Source organism: Nilaparvata lugens, chromosome 9 (genome assembly GCF_014356525.2).
Source record: "Nilaparvata lugens isolate BPH chromosome 9, ASM1435652v1, whole genome shotgun sequence".
Taxonomy (NCBI): Eukaryota; Metazoa; Arthropoda; class Insecta; order Hemiptera; family Delphacidae; genus Nilaparvata; species Nilaparvata lugens.
Window position 1 is genome coordinate 45,106,704 of NC_052512.1, and position 22,191 is coordinate 45,128,894.

Consider the following 22,191-nt stretch of genomic DNA (forward strand, 5'->3'; position numbering starts at 1 on the left):
CTAACGATTTTCTTTAAATTCATACCATGGATAGCTATTTATAAGCCCTATCAACTGACATGAGTCTCGTTTCTGAGAAAATTGCAGGAGCTCCGTAATATACTTGAGAAAAATGGCGGATAATTACTAAAAAAACCGTGTTTTTCACGATTTTCTCAAAATAACTTGACCGATTTTTTTCAAATTCATACTCTGTATAGTTAATTATCAGCTCTATTGACTGGCATGAGTCTCCTTTCTGGGAAACTAATGGGGGGTCCACCCCATCCTTGAGAAATGGACTTTGTAACCTCCTTCTCGTGCATGAGGTAGGTAGGTAGAGCAGTTTATAAAAAGAACACAGTCATAGTCGAGATATTTCATCTGTAGAACAGCTGTTTTGACGACTTTAAAAAAAATCATCGAATTTCACAATTTACACAAAGGAAAAAGTACTCTGAAAACAATTATATATACACATATACAAAAGTCTGATCGTAGTTTCAAATATGAGCAAGGAAAGTTGTGTGAGTGTACCACACCAGATTTTTTTGTGTTGCTATCCTTGTCATGCAACGTTTCTGCATGAAAATCTCTTTTACTCCTTAAGGGAATTTTTTGAATGTGACACGGCAACTGTAAGTAGCTACTTCTTGCAATAGCGCATTTGCCTTATGGACATGCCCTGTTGGCATGTCTGTGCTATGAACAAAAAACATTATTATTATTGTCTATCATTTCACAAAGCAGGTAGAGCTATCCTTTTCTAGCTGCGCAATGTGGCAGTGCTGAAAGATAGGAGAACAACGTTGCCGATCCTCATTCTTGCCAATAGACGGTAGCTGATACAGGTTTATTGATGTAATATTAACTGTTCATTCCCGTTTAAAATAATCAATTATATTTTATTAAGCAAGACATTATATTTTTCAATAATTTCATAATGAATTTCCGTAATTTAGATGAAATATTTTGTTGATTAATTCTTCATTGTTAAAAGACGATCTGGCAACAGAGCAAAGCGGGAAAGAGATAGCGCTATCCGCTTTGTTGAATGACAGACAAGGATAGCAATACATTGTCAATCAAACAATGCCATTATAATGTGGACCTCACTATAAATCCGATTTTATCAATATTGATCGATATTCAAAATATCGATAGTCATAATTATCGATATTATCAATATCGATAGTCATAACTATCGATATTTAAAATATCGATAGTCATAATTATTGATATTATCAATATATATTATCTACAGCAGGTAACCCGTGCTCCGCCAGGGTTTATTTTCTAACCGGACAAACTGAAAACTTGAAGAATTGAAAATAGGCCAATAACCATCCTCTCTTATATGAATCTATAAATGCAGAATTTCAAGTTAATCAGTTGAGTAGTTGAGACGTGATGATGCGTCAAACATAATTTTCTTATCCTGTACGTGTATAAGCCAGTTTTTTTCTTTATTATGGTATAGATTAATAATATTCCAGCAGTTTGTAGATTGCAATTTTCTATAAAATATTCAATTTTTCTAATAATGTTTAAATTTTTTTTCAGAAATAATGTGAATGTGGAGGGTGCGACCCATAAGCAAGTGGTGGATCTCATAAAATCAGGAGGAGATACTCTCTCTCTGACCGTTATCTCTGTCACTCCTCAGGTAATTACATTGAATTATAATTACTATCTCTCTCACACCTAACATAATTCATTTCATAATGAATAGACTGAGTAAGCTACAGTCTATATAGCATAGAGAAAAGATAGCATAAGAAGATATGCCATGGTTTGTAGAATTCATTCAAAGTTTAAAGTTCTGTATCAAAGTATGCTGTTATGTATCAAGTTGAGATGATACTGTATCATATGAGTAGATACTGTATCATGTGTGGTGTTACTGTATCATATAAGGTGATACAAAATCATTTATTGTGATACCATAGAGGAAAGATAGCATAAGAAGATATGCCATGGTTTGGAGAATTCATGCAAAGTTTGAACGTTCTGTATCAAAGTTTGCTGTTGTATATCAAGTTGAGATGATACTGTATCATATGAGTAGATACTGTATCATGTGTGGTGTTACTGTATCATATAAGGTGATACAAAATCATTTATTGTGATACCATAGAGGAAAGATAGCATAAGAAGATATGCCATGGTTTGTAGAATTCATGCAAAGTTTGAACGTTCTGTATCAAAGTTTGCTGTTGTATATCAAGTTGAAATGATACTGTATCATTTTGTGTTGATACTGTATTACTTATGGTGATACTCCATGGTAAATGACCGTTATGTTGCTTCACCGTTATGGTGCAGCTATGTGACGCTGGTGGTCGCTCATAGCTTGGTTTACATTAGTAAAGTTAGTGGTAGAGTTCCAAGGGCAAGTAGGCCTACTAACTATCTTGTGAACTCTCCCAATGAAAACGTATCTTTCCATCAACGTTGTAGACAGTTGACTATAATACTACCCGTTCAAAAACATCGAACACCTTGGAAATGTATCTTTCCATCAACGTTAGTAGACAGTTGACTATAATACTACCCGCTCAAAACATCGAACACCTTGAAAATGTATCTTCCATCAACGTTGTAGACAGTTGACTATAATACTACCCGTTCAAAAACATCGAACATCTTGAAAATGTATCTTTCCATCAACGTTGTAGACAGTTGACTATAATACTACCCGTTCAAAAACATCGAACATCTTGAAAATGTATCTTTCCATCAACGTTGTAGACAGTTGACTATAATACTACCCGTTCAAAAACATCGAACATCTTGAAAATGTATCTTTCCATCAACGTTGTAGACAGTTGACTAAATACTACCCGTTCAAAAACATCGAACATCTTGAAAATGTATCTTTCCATCAACGTTAGTAGACAGTTGCAGCCAGACCTGATAACAGCGCTCACACTCACATTCCGGGACGACACGTCACGGTACGATAGGACAGAAAGCTCTATGTTTATTTAGGATTTTTTCTAGACATTTTAAATTGATAAATTATTTATTAATTTTTGAGAAAACATAACAACAGGTCATTGTAACTTACTGAGCGCGAGGTCTACTGTTCACAGAACTACTAGTAGGTACATTTTCAAAACAAAATGGTACTATTGAAATAATTTATTAACAATGAATATATCTATATTGCAGGAGGCTCAGCGTTTAGAACCTATTGAGGACCAGGCCAACTATAACTATATAGACTACAGTGAAAAAAGATCTCTACCTATATCTGTACCTGACTACCATTATTTAGAGAAGACAGGGGAAAAATATGTGGTAAGTTGATAATTAATCCAATTTTAATTGACCGAACGTAGTGAGGTCTATGTTTTAACTCGTATTTTCTTTTGTCTGTCTGTATGTAACGCAATTACGGCCAAACGTGTTGATAGAATTCGATGAGATTTGGCAGGAATATTCCTTTTCCTACAGTTACGTTGAAAAGTGGCCATTGCTGCACTGATTACAGAACGCAAAGAATCACTTTTCCGCTCTAGTGCGGGAAAAATTTTTCTGCACTCCAGATTTGCAACATGGCAACGCAAAATACTTAGTAGGTTATATGGAGCAACAGTGCAGCAAAATCAAAATGAAGTTGGTAACAGTGACTGCTGTGGCTGCTATAGTGAGCAGAGGTGCAACCAAGCACAACGCGCTAATTATTATTCATTATATATTATAACCAACGACAACGAGGACTTTGGGATTTTAGGATTAAGGTTTATATCAATAATAAAATTACACAGAAAAACATTTGATGCATTTCAGGCAATTTTACCCATAATTACCCACTTTTCATATTCAATGGTAACTGTAGGAAAAACTTAATGTGAAATACGTGCGCAAAGTACCTCTGCTTCACTCAAGAAACCATTCCGCCCTCGCCTACGGCTCGGGCGTAAACGTTTCTTTCGGTGCAGCAAACTGTCACTTTGCGCACTAGTTGCACAAATAACTATTTTTCAACTGCGCGTCGATGTATACACAAGGTTTTTTTGAAATTTTGCATTTTAAGGATAAATATCGGGGCACCGAGCTTCGCTCGTTATCTTATTATATTAAGCGAGCAATTTCTGTATTTATATATCTGGCTATTTTTATATCTGGTTATATTTATATCTGGTTATTTATGTTTAACGGATCTCGAAAACGGCTCTAACGATTCTCACGAAATTCAGAACATAGTAGGTTTATAATATAAAGATTCGATTGCACTAGGTCTCATCCCTGGGAAAACTCGCTGAACGACATAATTCATCCTTGGCTGAAACAGCTGTGGATAGTAAAAAAGTGAGTGAGCCAGTGAGTATGTGAAAAATCAAAATATCGCATCCCCGAAATTCATAAGATGACGTATAGCCAGCTGTGAAATATAAACACCATCATTTTAGAGAATTGTGTTCTGTCGTGCGAAGCTCGGTGCCCCGATATTTTTCATTTATTGATGAGCAGAACACAAGATTCTCTAAAATGATAGTGTTTATATTTTATATTTATACGTATATATATTTTACAGCTGGCTATACGTCAGCTTATGAATTTCGTGGATGCGATATTTTGACTTTCCACAGAATAAAATAAAATGAATTCATTTTATTGTCAGCCAGCCAAAAAAGCACAAGACAAAGTCACGCAAATAGAACATGAGATAGACAGTCACACATTAAGAGACACATTGTTACTAATACATTGCTATTTAGATTACTTTTCCAAATATTACAAATAACAAAGACAATATTACAAAATTAAGCAGCTAGTTCATACGTGCTAACAATAAGAATTAAGGTATGCTGATTCTGCTCTCGTAAAATTCACTTAATTTTTAAAAAGGATTTTTTGCCAGCCAATCGTGCACCTTCAATTTGAACAGTTTTAGGGGTGTTTGTTGGAGGTGTAGACTCACTCACTCACTCACTCACTCACTTTTTTACTATCCACAGCTGTTTCAGCCAGGGATGAATTATCCTTTTAATGTCGTTCAGCGAGTTTTCCCAAGGAATGAGACCTAGTGCAATCGAATTTTTATATCATAAACCTACTTTGTTCCAAATTTCGTGAAAATCGTTAGAGCCGTTTTCGTGATCCGTTGTATATAAATAACCATTTTATAGACTGAATTTAAAGACTGGATACAGTCCAAACCAAACTTTTATTTTAGATACCCTGATGAGCCATTTTATAGACTGAATTTAAAGACTAGATACAGTCTAACCCAAAATTTTATTTTTAATACACTGATGAGCCATCTTTTATAGACTGAATTCAAAGACTAGATACAGTCCAACTCAAATAGTTATTTGTGCAACTAGTGCGCAAAGTGACAGTTTGCTGCACCGCAAGAAACGTTACGGAATGGCTTCTTGAGTGCAGCAGAGGAACTTTGTTCACGTATTTCACATTAAACTTTTCCTACAGTTACCATTGAATATGAAAAGTGGTTGATTAAATGATTATGGGTTAAATGATGGCTGAAATCCATCAAATGTTTGTGAATGTGATGCTGTTATTAATAAGAACCTTAATTCATTTAAAAATTAATAATCCAATTGAAGTTGAAAATTCTCAGCCAAAGTTCTCATTTTTATTCATTCAAGAATCAGAAAAAATACAGATAGAACAAAAAATTCGCATTCAAAATACACGCCAACAGTTCAACAAATTCACACTGCAAGATGGCTGAACCGACAAGCGCGCGACGTAGCGGGAAGAATCGTACCTAAGTTTGTTTCATCCAGCTAAGTTACTGAAACAGGAATCAGAAATTTAGACTTTTGCTCAAATTACCGAGAAAAATGCTCAAAGTAAACTGAAAAATATTTATAAAAATAACAGAGAATATTTATTGTAGTATTGTATGTTTTTTTTTTATATTTTTATTTATATGAATATCGAACGGTAATCATTTAACCTCAAAATTCGAATTTTATAATGTATATTTGCTACTCTTCTCATTTCTTGCAGTTGAAATAATAATTATCAATAGAAAAAACATTATTTATTATTAAATGATGAGAATTCGTAAATGATGATTATTTAATTATGATTTAGATGAACATTATTCTTGTTTTGGATTTCTAGATTGGGATTCATAAATGTAGGGTAGCCTTTGAAATGATTCTTTTCTAAATCTAACCACAGTCATTGTTACCAACTTAATTTTTGTTTTCGTGCACTAATCCTCCATATAACCCACCAACTATTTTGTGTTGCCATGTTGCAAATCTGAAGTGCGGAAAAATTTTTTCCCGCACTAGAGCGGAAAAGTGAATCTTTGGGTATTGTAATCAGTACAGGAACAGCAACTTTCCGAGGTAGCTGTAGGAAATAGTTATTTGTGCAACTAGTGCGCAAAGTGACAGTTTGCTGCACCGAAAGAAACGTTTACGCCCGAGCCGTAGGCGAGGGCGGAATGGTTTGTTGAGTGCAGCAGAGGAACTTTGCGCACGTATTTCACATTAAGTTTTTCCTACAGTTACCATTGAATATGAAAAGTGGGTAATTATGGGTAAAATTGCCTGAATGCATCAAATGTTTTTCTGCATTTTCTGTAATTTATTATTGATAAAAACCTTAATTTATTGTCAAATTGAATAAAAATGTTGTCCTTGGTTATAATATATATAATGATAATAATTAGCGCTTGTGCTTGGTTGCACCTCTGCTCACTATAGCAGCCACAGCAGTCACTGTTACCAACTTCATTTTCATTTTGCTGCACTGTTGCTCCATATAACCTACTAAGTATTTTGCGTTGCCATGTTGCAAATCTGGAGTGCGGAAAAATTTTTCCCGCACTAGAGCGGAAAAGTGAATCTTTGGGTATTGTAATCAGTACAGGAACAGCAACTTTCCGAGGTAGCTGTAGGAAATAAATATTACTTACTTGTTACTTACTTACTTACTTGTTGTAGTCTACTCCATGGTCGTTGACCTGGGAATTGTCAAATTTCTTCCCAGACAATGGGGATTCACGGTCTGTGGTGCTGTTATGTGTGGTCGTCTATGAACTCTGCCAATGCATAGTAGGGCCTCATGATCAAGTAGTTCTTCAGACCTCTAGTAAAGGCACCGTAATCTAAATATAAATATATAAATAACCAAATATAAAAATACAGAAATTGCTCGTCAATTTAAACAGTTATATGGAAATTCGAGCTCTACTATAGTGAGGTCCACGTTATAATGGCAGTGAAGAAAGATAGGAGAAAAACGTTGCCAAGTCTCTCCATTTTGCCACTGAGTGTACACAGCTGTTACTCAATTCATCCCATTAAATTTAATCTAATAATAATTATCATTTCCTTGATAAAATAATCAATTTAATGTCAAATTGATCAAGAAAATATATTTTTTCATAATCTGATTCAAAAATTTGCTTTCATGACTGAGATCAGATTCTTATTTTTATACAAGCCTGAAATGGCGGCTAATTTAAAAAGCTGTGATACAACAGTCTGAATTTCAAAACAGCAAAAATCAAGTTATTTGGTAGGTATTCTATTCCAATTACCTTTAAAAATAATAGAAAAATAGAAATCCTATTTAAAAATAAGTAATTTCAATGGATTAATTCTGAAATAACTTTTCAATATTATTTATACCGGTACGAGTAGGTCTAACCTATACGGGTAGGCTAACTGAAGCATGGATGAAGTCTAGGATGGTTAGTTAACAAACTTTTAAATGTCATTTCAGGTATTTTAATTTGTGTTTCTCATACGGTAATGTCTAAAAATTATTTCATTGTTTCAAAAATACATTTTAAATCAATTATACGACTTGTGTACTCAAGTATTTTGATAGAATGAATAAAGAAAATGGCAGCTGAGAATATGGTTTGTTCAGTTTTGTACAGTCACTGTCAAAAGTAAATATAAAATATTCTGGCAAATAGAGAGTGCTATCTGTTTTGTTGTATGATAGAAAAGGACAGCAACAGTATTGTCAATCGTACACTGCCATTATGATGTGGACCTCACTATATACAGAAATTATTTGTCAGCCCGGGAATCGAACCCAGTATGCTTTCAGGAATGCTTTCCTGACCGGCAATTAGGAGGTACTGGGTTCGATTCCCGGGCTGACAAATAATTTTTGTATAGTAACGCTCATCGAATTTCTTCTAGCTGTTTACCCTGTTGTCAATATTTGCAGTAGCAGAAGTCTTCGGGGTGATTTACAGCATTTAATTGGAATTTTCGTTTAATGATAATTATTAATTGATTAGCATTTGAAAAAAAATCAACTTCCAATTTTGTATTTCCATCTGTAGACAATTCACTGTATTTTTGAACTGGTTTTGTGCTCTAATTATTTACAATTTACATAATGTATCTTATAACTTATTAATTGATGTTAAGGGACGGTTTCCGAGCGACGCATTTAGCTAAGTTCTAGCATAGAAGGCAGTGACAAGGCAGAGATTCGGCAACGCTGTTCCCCCATCTTTCTCCACCGCCATTATAACATGGACCTCACTATATAGTAATATTGCATTATCACATTTCATTTGTTTTGCCACAGGGCTATCTGTATCATGTTGGTTGTATCATAGTGAAACAATAGCATAAGTAGATATCCCAAGGTATAGGGCGTTTATGTTGCAACTTTTACTGTTATCTCAAGCCGATAGTTCACGTAGTTCTTTCCTATGCAGCTGTGTGACGCTGATAGTCTCTCAAATAGAGAGTTTTAGTCTCTACCAAATTTTTTGGTAGAGAGTTAGTGGGGAGGATATTTTTAATATTCTTTCCGAAGAATGGACATTGATATGTCCAAAGCTCCGCCAATTTATGTAGATGCATAACAATATGATTATTATCTATAGTTATTATATTACAAATTGCTTTTTCATATCATATACAGTTCAATAATTATTTTCTTAGTCTCTATTATGTAAATTCATCTATAATGTTGCTGTATTGTAAGCTATTGTATATAAGTGTATAAGCCAGTATATATTGTAATCTACATAAATAAAGTACTCAATCAATCAATCAAATAGTGACGTTCATACACTATCACCCCAACAAAACAGTAAAAATTGACAATAATCGACAGTAATCGGCTTGAGATAACAGTAAAAGTTGCGACATAAATTCCCTATACCATGGGATATCTACTTATGCTATTGTTTCTCTATGGTTCTAGACTTCAAACAGCTGGAGTCAGAGAATTAATTTCAAACTTAACCTCACTTTGGACTATTTATGTGCCAAAATCAAGGAATTGAAGAAGTTTTGGGCAATTGCCTGTTTCTCTTTCCAAATATCGTGTTTGTGACTGTTCTAATAAATAATTAAATAAATAAATAGGCTCTCCGAAACGGGGCGTAGTCGCAGTTTTTATGACAGTTTTTATTTTCTCATTTCTATAATTGGAAACGTTTTTCCTTGACGAAGTTGAACACTCCTAAATAATTCAAAATAGCTGAAACTTTACACTATTTTCCCTTTATTTTATTTTGTGTTCAATTTTCTTGTTTTTCGAAATCTAATTTAAACGTGGACTGTGACTGCGCCCCGTTTCGGAAAGCCAATTTTCTGACTCCAGCTGTTTAAAGTCTAGAACTTAGCCAAATCCCGAGCTCGGAAACCACCGGCCCTAACTGATGTTAATTTTGTGAATTTTAATTTTCTGTATTCTTTTAATATATTTTGAAAGTTATTTTTATGCTCCAGGTTTTCAACATATACATGGCGGGTAGACATTTATGCTCCAGGCGATATCGAGAATTTTCCAATCTACACATGAATTTGAAAAAGGAATTTTCCGGCTTCAATTTTCCCAAGCTGCCTGGAAAATGGCCGTTCACGTGAGTACAATTTTTTTTTTTTTTCGATTTCTCATCTCCAACTCTAAAATATTGCCAGAAAGCGTTGCACTGTGACTACAAATTTATTGTTTCTAAAAAAAAACTGCTCGACAGCGAATTCACGATGTTCGCTCATACATATGTTTGACTAGCCGTCAGGCTCGCTTCGCTCGCCATATCCGTCTAGCCAGGGGGCTCCGCCCCCTGGACCCCCAACTGGATCGTCCAAGAATGAGATCAGCAGGCTCGCTTCGCTCGCCTGCATTTTTCATTTGAGCATTTTTATCATATGTTAGGACAATCCAGTCGGGGGTCTAGACTAAACGTCTGGCTAAACGGATATGGCGAGCGAAGCGAGCCTGACGGCTAGTAATATAATATTCCCAGGATTGAAGTAGCAGTGCCCAATCAATTTTTCCGCGATAAATGCATTTAAATCTTCAACCCTGATGCCAACCTAACAAAGTCAACTCAACTTAATGCCAACCTGACAAAATTATTAATTTAGTTACCAGTTAACAACTGTTTCGAAGAGGTACTCTATCTAGATTATAGTTCTATAGTAACATATGATATGGAAATTTCAATTCTAATTAAGAGATTGGGAGAAGAAGAATATACATGCTAAAAGACGAACTTTAAACCCTTAAAAACAACCCTTAGAGTTGAAATATTGCCAAAAGATTTCTTAGTGCGCCTCTAAAGGGCCAACTGAACATACCTACCAAATTTGAACATTTTTGGTCCGGTAGATTTTTAGTTATGCCAGTGAGTGAGTGAGTGAGTGAGTGCCATTTCGCTTTTATATATATAGATAGAAGTGATTCATCGTATATCGCACATTTCCTGGACCATCTATTGACAAACAACAGCTATGAACGCATTAATAATAATAATAATATCGAGTGACCTGGCTGGCTCAGGTCTGGTGTCAGAGTTTTCAGGTCGCAACTGATCAATTTCAGGGCCTCTGACATGACCTAACGACTACTTTTTAGGCAGCCGGGACCGACGGCTTAACGTGTCCATCCGAAACACATTGAATAATAAATGCTGCATGATTAAGCACACAGGACGTCCGTATTGAGATGTAAATAAAAATATTGATTGTCAGATAAATTTCATGAATCACCAAATAAAGTCAAGTATCACATGAGATACATTGACTTTTTGGCGGTACGAAGTTCGCTTGACAAGCTAGTTCAACTATAATATTGATAATTTCACTGATCGATATTGTTGATCCATCGGACTTTGAGATAAGGCCGAAGATACTCCCGATATAGGCGGCGATTTTACAGCGTTATTTCAGATTTTTCAAGAACCACTTGAGACAATGGCCCATATGAATAAAGTTGAGCATTTGCTCATACTTCTAAAATATGGAGCATTTGCTAGTAAAAGCTTTTGCTCAAAATTGTATGAATAAACTAGAGCATTTGCTCAACTTTTGAAGCAAATGCTTCAAAAAAGGTGAGTCTAGTCTAGAGCAGCTTATAACCTTTTGCTCATAGTAAAATGGCTCAACTAATTCGTATGAGGAAGAGGAAACTATACCAGATACTATCACAACCAATAGTGTAGAACTATAAAACTCTTTTTAGATTCAACCATGATATATATCACCATTATTCCTACAAAAGAATAAATACAAAAGCTACCTGTTATAAAGATAGCCATCACAAAATAGAAAATAGGCATTTAGAATTGATTGATTGATTGATTGAGTACTTAATGTAGATACAATATATACTGTCTTATACACTTATATACAATAGCTTACAATACAGCAAAATTATAGATGAATTTACATTATATAGACTAAGAAAATAATTGTTGAACTGTATATGATATGAAAAAGCAATTTGTAATATAATAACTATAGATAATAATTATATTGTTATGCATCTACATAAATTGGCGGAGGTTTGGACATATCAATGTCCATTCTTCGGAAAGAATATTAAAAATATCCTCCCCACTAACTCTCTACCAAAGAATATGAGAGTGTAGACGATTATAAGAAGGCTATTGATATTATAAGAATATGCTGAAGATTATTATAGAGATGACATTTTTTCACGCTATTATTTCAAAATTCTAAACTCAACTAACCTAAAACTGTATTCATAAAAAATAGAAAACAGAGCAGACGACGCAAACACAAGCGGTGCCCCTGTTTGCATATTTAGCGCTTCCGTGAGCTATAAATACAAATTAAGGCTACAAAAGCGAATCAGCTGATGAAAAATCTTTAAAATACGTGAGCATTTGCTCATACTTCTAAAATATGGAGCATTTGCTAGTAAAAGCTTTTGCTCAAAATTGTATGAATAAACTAGAGCATTTGCTCAACTTTGAAGCAAATGCTTCAAAAAGGTGAGTCTAGTCTAGAGCAGCTTATCACCTTTTGCTCATAGTAAAATGGCTCAACTAATTCGTATGAGGAAGAGGAAACTATACCAGATACTATCACAACCAATAGTGTAGAACTATAAAACTCTTTTTAGATTCAACCATGATATATATCACCATTATTCCTACAGAAGAATAAATACAAAAGCTACCTGTTATAAAGATAGCCATCACAAAATAGAAAATAGGCATTTAGAATTGATTGATTGATTGATTGAGTACTTAATGTAGATACAATATATACTGTCTTATACACTTATATACAATAGCTTACAATACAGCAAAATTATAGATGAATTTACATTATATAGACTAAGAAAATAATTGTTGAACTGTATATGATATGAAAAAGCAATTTGTAATATAATAACTATAGATAATAATCATATTGTTATGCATCTACATAAATTGGCGGAGGTTTGGACATATCAATGTCCATTCTTCGGAAAGAATATTAAAAATATCCTCCCCACTAACTCTCTACCAAAGAATATGAGAGTGTAGACGATTATAAGAAGGCTATTGATATTATAAGAATATGCTGAAGATTATTATAGAGATGACATTTTTTCACGCTATTATTTCAAAATTCTAAACTCAACTAACCTAAAACTGTATTCATAAAAAATAGAAAACAGAGCAGACGACGCAAACACAAGCGGTGCCCCCTGTTTGCATATTTAGCGCTTCCGTGAGCTATAAATACAAATTAAGGCTACAAAAGCGAATCAGCTGATGAAAAATCTTTAAAATACGTGAGCATTTGCTCCAGAGTTCAGGAGCATAAGGTAAGAGTATAAGGTAAAGTTTATTCATATCAAAATAAGCAAATGCTTTTGCTTCTACCTTTTGCTCATGAGCAAAACCTTATGCTCAATGCTTTTGCTCATGAGCATTTGCTCTGGTTTTATTCATATGGGTCATTGACGTTTTGGCGGTTCGAAGTTCGCCGGGCAAGCTAGTTATCAATCTATATATATAAAAGCGAAATGGCACTCACTCACTGACTGACTGACTCACTCACTCACTCACTCACTCGCATAACTAAAAATCTACCGGACCAAAAACGTTCAAATTTGGTAGGTATGTTCAGTTGGCCCTTTAGAGGCGCACTAAGAAATCTTTTGGCAATATTTCAACTCTAATGGTTGTTTTTAAGGGTTTAAATTTCGTCTTTTAGCATGTATATTCTTCTTCTCCCAATCTCTTAATTATAATTGAAATTTCCATATCATATGTTACTATAGAACTATAATCTAGATAGAGTACATCTTCGAAACAGTTGTTAACTGGCAACTAAATTAATAATTTTGTCAGGTTGGCATTAAGTTGAGTTGACTTTGTTAGGTTGGCACCAAGTTGAAGATTTAAATGCATTTATCGCGGAAAAATAATTGATTTGGCACTGCTACTTCAATCCTGGGAATATTATATTACTAGCAGTCAGGCTCGCTTCGCTCGCCATATCCGTTTAGCCAGACGTTTAGTCTGAACCCCCGACTGGATTGTCCTAACATATATGATAAAAATGCTCAAATGAAAAATGCAGGCGAGCGAAGCGAGCCTGCTGATCCCACTCTTGGACGATCCAGTCGGGGGTCCAGGGGGCGGAGCCCCCTGGCTAGACGGATATGGCGAGCGAAGCGAGCCTGACGGCTAGTTATCAATATTATGGTTGGCTTAAAAAATGAATAATTTGATTTTTAAGAAATGATGAATGATTTTTTATTATTGGTATAGGCTAAGCGAGCAGCAACTCGATTCTAGACGCAGGGGATTGGAACAGTATTTGGAGAAAGTTTGCGCCGTTCGGGTGATCGCTGAGAGTGATATAGTGCAGGACTTTCTCACTGATTCCGATGACCAACAGGTGAGATTGTTTATTTATTTATTTATTTTATTTATTTATTTATTTATTTATTTATTCGTTGATAACTGTATTTTGGCTACAATGGTTGAGTTCAAAGCCACTGATCAATTCCATCGGGTTTTTTTTACGTTCAGTAAAAAACCTGATCACAGATTAGTGATCACAGATGAGCCACAGAATGGAAAGCCGGCTAGTATCTTGACGCCATAATCCGCCATCTTGAAAGAAAGTGTAGCATTGTAATACAGCAGTAGTTTTAATTTCTAACAAGATGATGCAGTCATGTGTCGTGGTCTTGGTGCACTCAAATCTTGGTTAGATTGATACCTTCCATTTTGTGTGTATTCTGTGGCTGAACGGTTGCTCATGAGTCATGACTGACAGATGTTTCCCCTGTTGATCATATTTTGTAAACAAAACTATAAAATTAAAATGGAAAACCATCAGGTGATTGGAGTAGTTGTAAATGCTTTGTAAAATATTTTAAATGTTATTGAATTTATGTAATCATGCATTTCTCTGCTCCCAAATACATTATAATGGAGTCCATTATTTTTGTAAACAACCTCGTATTCAGCCATGTCTGTTTACGTTCAGCTACTCTATTTACGTTCTTTTCCATCGGTGGAAAAGTACGATTAACTGATCAGTGAACGAACCGGATATGACATATTTTTTTCTTATCAGTTAGACCAAAGACCTTCAAGAGGTATAAACGCACAATACCTACGCCTTCCCAATGCTAGCTATTACTTGAAATTAAAGGTTCCATTGAGGTATTTTAGCGCGAGATATTATATAATATATATTTTTTGTAATATTATAGATCACAAAAATCTTCAAGATCTTTAGTATGTAATAATCTTCCAGGCTGTCCCCTTAATGGCCGATTTCAATTCCAAATAATCTAGCGCTGCATGTGAGTCTATGCGTCGTTCAACGACAAAACAGTACATCGTTCAGAGCCACGTTCACTCACCGATTAGTGGCTTTGAACTCAACCATTGCACCATAGAAAAAAGATAGCATAAGATGATATTCCATGAATAAAACTAAAAAATCTGGTGTGACGCTTTCACACAACTTTCCTTGCCGTTATGAGAATTGATCACCTGACGCTAGTGTTCACGCGCATCTCAAGTCTACTATTCAAGGATCTGAGCCAGCTGGTGACAGGACAATAACGCTGGAGACATACGAGGTCTGCTATCTCTTCATAGTGAATCATTCAATAGAATCAACAGTTGCCAATAGTTTGCAATTGGATAATCACATTTTCTCGGATTTCGAGCTTATTTTAAATTTTAGGTGGAAATGATACTGAACATTAACATGTAGAGATTTTCATGCTCAATCTTTTCCACTCGAATTTTTTTTGTTTAAATTGTATCTAAAGCCTGATAATTGGGAATCTAAAATCAAACTTTGCATAGATGGGGCGGAGCTCCTGAAATTTTTACAGATTTGCGACTTGTGGCAGTTAATAGAGCTTATCAATGACTATTTTAGGTATAAATTTGATCAAAATCGTTGGAGCCGTTTTCGAGAAAATCGCGAAAAATCCTGTTTTTGACAACATTTTCGCCATTTTAGTCGCCATCTTGAATTGCATTTGATCGAAATTGCTATAATTGTGGAATTGGTCCTTATATTGTAAGGACCTTAAGTTCCAAATTTCAATTCATTCCGTTAATTGAGATATGTGTATACAGACATACATACACTTATACACACACACACACGCATAGACCAATACCCAAAAACCACTATTTTTGAACTCAGGGGACCTTGAAACGTATAGAAATTTAGAAATTGGGATACCTTAATTTTTTTCGGAAAGCAATACTTTCCTTAGCTATGGTAATAGGGCAAGGAAAGTAAAAATTAATGGCACTACCGGCAAAGAACAACTTGTGCGCCGGCTGTAAACAAATAAATTGATTATTATTACTTTTTGTGTAGTTGAGAAGTTGATATTGTGGTAATTATTCATATTGAATGAAAAACACTAAGAAATTGTCAAAAAACCACTGATTTATTGATAATTAGAAAGACCGGTTTCGGTTATTACACCATTGTCAATCTCTGATAAACTCATGGTGTAATAACCGAAACCGGTCTTTCTAATTATCAATAAATCAGTGGTTTTTTGATTATTATTAATAATTTGGGATGTTTGTTCCAGGGTAACCCGTCTCCGGTTGATTTGAAAATCCTGCTACCAGACAGAGATGTGGTCACAGTGAGCGTGAGAAAGAGCGCAAACGCCGATCAAGTGTATGCCGCAGTTGTAGACAAGATACAGATGTCACCCAAGTCTGCTTCATACTTCTACCTTTTCGAAATTGTCGAATACAACTTTGGTAAGTCAGGAAAATAGTTATTTGTGCAACTAGTGCGCAAAGTGACAGTTTGCTGCACCGAAAGAAACGTTTACGCCCGAGCCGTAGGCGAGGGCGGAATGGTTCGTTGAGTGCAGCAGAGGAACTTTGCGCACGTATTTCACATTAAGTTTTTCCTACAGTTACCATTGAATATGAAAAGTGGGTAATTATGGGTAAAATTCCCTGAAATCCATCAAATGTTTTCCTGTGTGATTTTATTATTAATAAAAACCTTAATTTATTTTAAATTGAATAATAATAATTGAATTATAATGATTAGTGATTCAATTGAGAATTTATGTGACTGCTTGAAGGGGGTTCATGTTAGGTAAGCATTGAAATGACTATAATGAAGGCACATAATGGCAAGGCAACGCTGTTCTCCACTGCCATTATAACGTGGGTCTCACTATGAGTGCAGTTACCAACTTAATTTTGATTTTGCTGCACTGGTGCTCCATATAACCTACTAACTATTTTGCGTTGTCATGCTGCAAATCTGGAGTACGCAAAGTACTCACTTTGCACACTAGTGCGGAAAAGTGATTCTTTGCGGCCTGCAATCAGTGCACAAATGGTCACTTTTCAAGGTATCTGTAGGAAAAATCAATTATTATTATCGTTCAGTTATTCAGGTATCTACCATAGTGTTATGTAATAATTCATACATGTTCGTGAAAGGTATGAAGGAGGAACAGAGACGGAAACAAATAGAGGGAGACAGAGTGATGAGAGCCGGGTCCTGCAGAGCCGGAATTGGGGACGATGACAAACTGGGCTGACGACAAAGTGGGCTACCGACAAAGTTGCACGCCGTCAAACTGGGCTGCATTCCTTAGAGTGCCAGTTTGGCGGAGCATGCTGCGACAAACTGGGCTGGAAAACCAGCCCAGTTTGTCGTCAGCCCACTTTGTCGCCAGCCCAGTTTGACGCGGTCCCCCGGAATTGTGCAGCAGGGACCTGGCTGATGATTGACATGTCCCTATTGTCTATGGGACTGAGTCATCTTTTTACTTTCCTTGCCCTACTACCATAGGTAAGGAAAGTATTGCTTTCCAAAAAAATTAAGGTACCCCAATTTCAAGTTTTCTATACGTTTCAAGGTCCCCTGAGTCCAAAAACATGATTTTTGGGTATTGGTCTGTGTGTGTGTATGTGTGTAAGTGTGTGTATGTGTGTGTGTGTGTATGTCTGTGAACACGATAACTCCATTCCTAATTAACCGATCGACTTGAAATTTTAAACTTAAGGTCCCTATACCATGAGGACCCGACAATACCATGTCGGGTGAAAATGTCTGTAATTTGACGATTCTACATACCCCTTTTATAGGTGGTCAAAAGATGAATAATGAAAAATAAAAATAAAATAAAAATAAATAAAATAAGAAATTCAATAAAATTCAATTCAAGATGGCGGAAAAAATGGCGGATAATTACTAAAAAACCATGTTTTTCACGTTTTCTCGAAAATGGCTCTAACGATTTTCTTCAAATTTATATCATGGATAGCTATTTATAAGCCCTATCAACTAGCATAAGTCTCATTTCTGGGAAAATTTCAGGAGCTCCGTAATATTCTTGAGAAAAATGGCGGAAAATGACTAAAAAACCATGTTTTCACGGTTTTCTCGAAAACGGCTCCAACGATTTTCTTCAAATTTATACCATGGATAGCTATTTTTAAGCCCTATCAACTGGCATAAGTTTCATTTCTGGGAAAATTTCAGGAGCTCCGTATATTCTTGAGAAAAATGGCGGATAATGACTAAAAATCCATGTTTTTCACCGTTTTCTCGAAAACTGCTCTAACGATTTACTTCAAATTCATACCATGGATAGATATTCATAAGTCCTATCAAATGACATGAGTTTTTTCCTTGGAAAATTGCAGGAGCTCCGTAATATTCTTGAGAAAAATGGCGGATAATTACTAAAAAACCATGTTTTTCACGATTTTTTCAAAATAACTTGACCGATTTTTTTCAAATTCATACTCTGTATAGTTATTTATCAGCTCTATTAACTGGCATGAGTCTCCTTTCTGGGAAACTAATGGGGGGTCCACCCCATCCTTGAGAAATGGACTGGAGGTTACAAAGTCCGAAAATTTCAGGAGCTCCGTAATATTCTTGAGAAAAATGGCGGATAATGACTAAAAATCCATGTTTTTCACCGTTTTCTCGAAAACTGCTCTAACGATTTACTTCAAATTCATACCATGGATAGCTATTTATAAGCCCTATCAACTGACATGAGTCTCATTTCTGAGAAAATTGCAGGAGCTCCGTAATATTTTTGAGAAAAATGACAGTTACTAAAAAACCATGTTTTTCACGATTTTCTCAAAAACGGCTCTAACGATATTTTTCAAATCTATACCCTGTATATTTATTTATTAGCTCTATCAACTGAAATGAGTCTTTTTCCTGGGGTACTAATGGGTGCTCCACCCAATTCTTGAGAAATGGACATTGTAACCTCTTCTCGTGCATGAGGGCGGAATGGTTTGTTGAGTGCAGCAGAGACTTTGCGCACGTATTTCACATTAAGTTTTTCCTACAGTTATCATTGAATATGAAAAGTGGGTAATTATGGTAAAATTCCCTGAAATCCATCAAATGTTTTCCTGTGTGATTTTATTATTAATAAAAACCTTAATTTATTTAAAATTGAATAATAATAATTGAATTATAATGATAGTAATTCAATTGAAAATTTATGTGACTGCTTGAAGGGGGTTCATGTTATGTAATAATAATAAATAATAATAAATATTTTTATTGCACAAAAACTGTACATTACAGATATGGCAAACGTCAAATTATTATAAAAACAAATAAAATACATGAAAATGATCAATGTCACAAAGTACAAATGTAAGCAATGTAAGCATTGAAATGACTAAAATGAAGGCTGCACATAATGGCAAGGCAACGCTGTTCTCCACTACCATATTATAACGTGGGCCTCACTATGAGTGCAGTTACCAACTTAATTTTGATTTTGCTGCACTGGTACTCCATATAACCTACTAACTATTTTGCATTGTCATGCTGCAAATCTGGAGTACGCAAAGTACTCACTTTGCACACTAGTGCGGAAAAGTGATTCTTTGCGGCCTGCAATCAGTGCACAAATGGTCACTTTTCAAGGTATCTGTAGGAAAAATCAATTATTATTATCGTTCAGTTATTCAGGTATCTACCATAGTGTTATGTAATAATTCATACATGTTCGTGAAAGGTATGAAGGAGGAACAGAGACGGAAACAAATAGAGGGAGACAGAGTGATGAGAGCCGCGTCCTGCAGAGCCGGAATTGGGGACGATGACAGACCGGGCTGACGACAAACTGGGCTGACGACAAAGTGGGCTACCGACAAAGTTGCACGCCGTCAAACTGGGCTGCATTCCTTAGAGTGCCAGTTTGACGGAGCATGCAACGACAAACTGGGCTGGCGACAAAGTGGGCTACCGACAAAGTTGCACGCCGTCAAACTGGGCTGCATTCCTTAGAGTGCCAGTTTGGCGGAGCATGCGACGACAAACTGGGCTGGAAAACCAGCCCAGTTTGTCGTCAGCCCACTTTGTCGCCAGCCCAGTTTGACGCGGTCCCCCGGAATTGTGCAGCAGGGACTGCTGGCTGATGATTGACATGTCCCTATTGTCTATGGGACTGAGTCATCTTTTTTTTGTTTACATCTCTAGGGTCTTCTAGAAAGTATGGTTTGTTTATTGTGTGGATAATAGGGAAGATCGTCCATCCTTCTGGATTGTTCTGGAATAAAAACATTGGGGTATATATTATAGAGGGATCGCTCGCCTAGAGCAGTCAGTCAGTGATAAACTAGTAGTTCTGTGAACAGTAGACCTCAAGCAGTATTCTCATCCACAAGTACCTGATTGAAACTATAGACCTTATGGAAATACAGCAATAGACTGGCTTCTCCAAACATCTGTGTAATCACTTGTCAGCTGATTCATGATGAATAATTCTGTAGTCTGATTTTTACTCTAATATTGGCGTATGAAGGAGGCTACTTTTTCCTTATAAACTAGTAGTTCTGTGAACAGTAGACCTCACGCAGTATTCTCATCCACAAGTACCTGATTGAAACTATAGACCTTATGGAAATACAGCAATAGACTGGCTTCTCCACACATCTGTGTAATCACTTGTCAGCTGATTCATGATGAATAATTCTGTAGTCTGATTTTCACTCTAATATTTGCGTATGAAGGAGACTCCTTTTTCCTTTTATATTATTCTTGAAATGCAAAATTTCCAAAAACCTTGTATATACGTCGACGCGCAATTAAAAAAGGAACATACCTGTTGAATTTCATGAAAATCTATTACCGCGTTTCGCCGTAAATGCGCAACATATAAACATTTAAACGAGAAATGCCAAACCGTCGACTTGAATCTTAGACCTCACTTAACTCGGTCAATTAATATAGTGTCTCATCTAATTTGTATTATTGTCTCATCTAAAATGATAAAACATCACTTTCATTAAAAATGCACGGTGCTACGCGACACAAGTCGAGGCTCGACCAACATTTTGAGTCGAGGCTCGACCAACATTTTGAGTCGAGGCTCGACCAACATTTTGAGTCGAGGCTCGGCCAACATTTTGAGTCGAGGCTCGATCAACATTTTGAGTCGAGGCTCGGCCAACATTTTGAGTCGAGGCTCGACCAACATTTTGAGTCGAGGCTCGACCAACATTTTGAGTCGAGGCTCGACCAATATTTTGAGTCGAGGCTCGACCAACATTTTGAGTCGAGGCTCGACCAACATTTTGAGTCGAGGCTCGACTCAGTCTCACAGTCGTGACGTCGCGGAGACTGGAGTCGACTGGTCTGAGTGTCACCATTTGGAAACACATGCTCTCCACTAGAGTCGAGTCTCTTCTCCACCTGAGTCGCCTAAGTGTCAGTTGAGCCAAACTCTACTAATGAAAACCAGGCTTTACTCATATTTTGATGTTGCGTGTTTGCACATTTCATGTATCACATTTTTTGTCATAGTCATTCAATCTCAGCTGTTTTCCATGCATGTAATCAAACCGGTTAACAGCTGTTTGCAAAACATATAAACATATGATTCTCATTACAGCATACTCTACTGTAATGAAACCATATGTTTTCTTTACAATCGAGTATATTTCCTAGTTCCGAAATAGGAACAGCAAAACTGCTACAAAAAACCACCTTCAGCGCTCCAGGTGAAAGTTTTGTCAACTTACACAAAATTTCTGATTAGGAATTTGTAAACTAGGTTATGTTTATAGAATGCATGTAGTAACTTCAGCACAAGCAGGTAATGTTTTCTATTCCTCAATTATTCTTCTTTAGATTATTATGACAAAAAATAGTGTACGTGACTTGGACGTGAATGTCTTATAATAATAATAATAATAATAATAATAATAATAATAAATTTTGACTTTATTTCTGCGTGAAAAAAATACAGAACATGTGAAAATTAAAGTAATAGAAAACTAAGCATGCAGTATTATCATTCTGCTCCACTATAGAAATAAAAGTCTTTTGCAGTGCTCGAATAAAATTCTAGTCGAGGCGTCAGCCGAGACTAGAAACATCATTTTTGCCTGCAAAAGGCTCCTTCCCATCCTTGTGACGTAAGATACTATTGTATGAACAAATTTTAATTTGAATATATAAATTTTTATTG

General features: G+C 35.7%; 1 protein-coding gene across 1 annotated transcript in view; it reads left to right on the forward strand.

Annotated features, from left to right (window-relative positions):
• The window catches only part of LOC111062157 (sorting nexin-27), a 42,431-nt gene that overhangs the window by 7,382 nt on the left and 12,858 nt on the right, over positions 1 to 22,191 (forward strand). Inside the window, 5 exon segments of the mRNA XM_039435979.1 lie at positions 1,543 to 1,645; positions 3,154 to 3,282; positions 9,687 to 9,820; positions 13,976 to 14,105; positions 16,291 to 16,468. Of these exon segments, the coding sequence (XP_039291913.1) occupies positions 1,543 to 1,645; positions 3,154 to 3,282; positions 9,687 to 9,820; positions 13,976 to 14,105; positions 16,291 to 16,468 (674 nt within the window).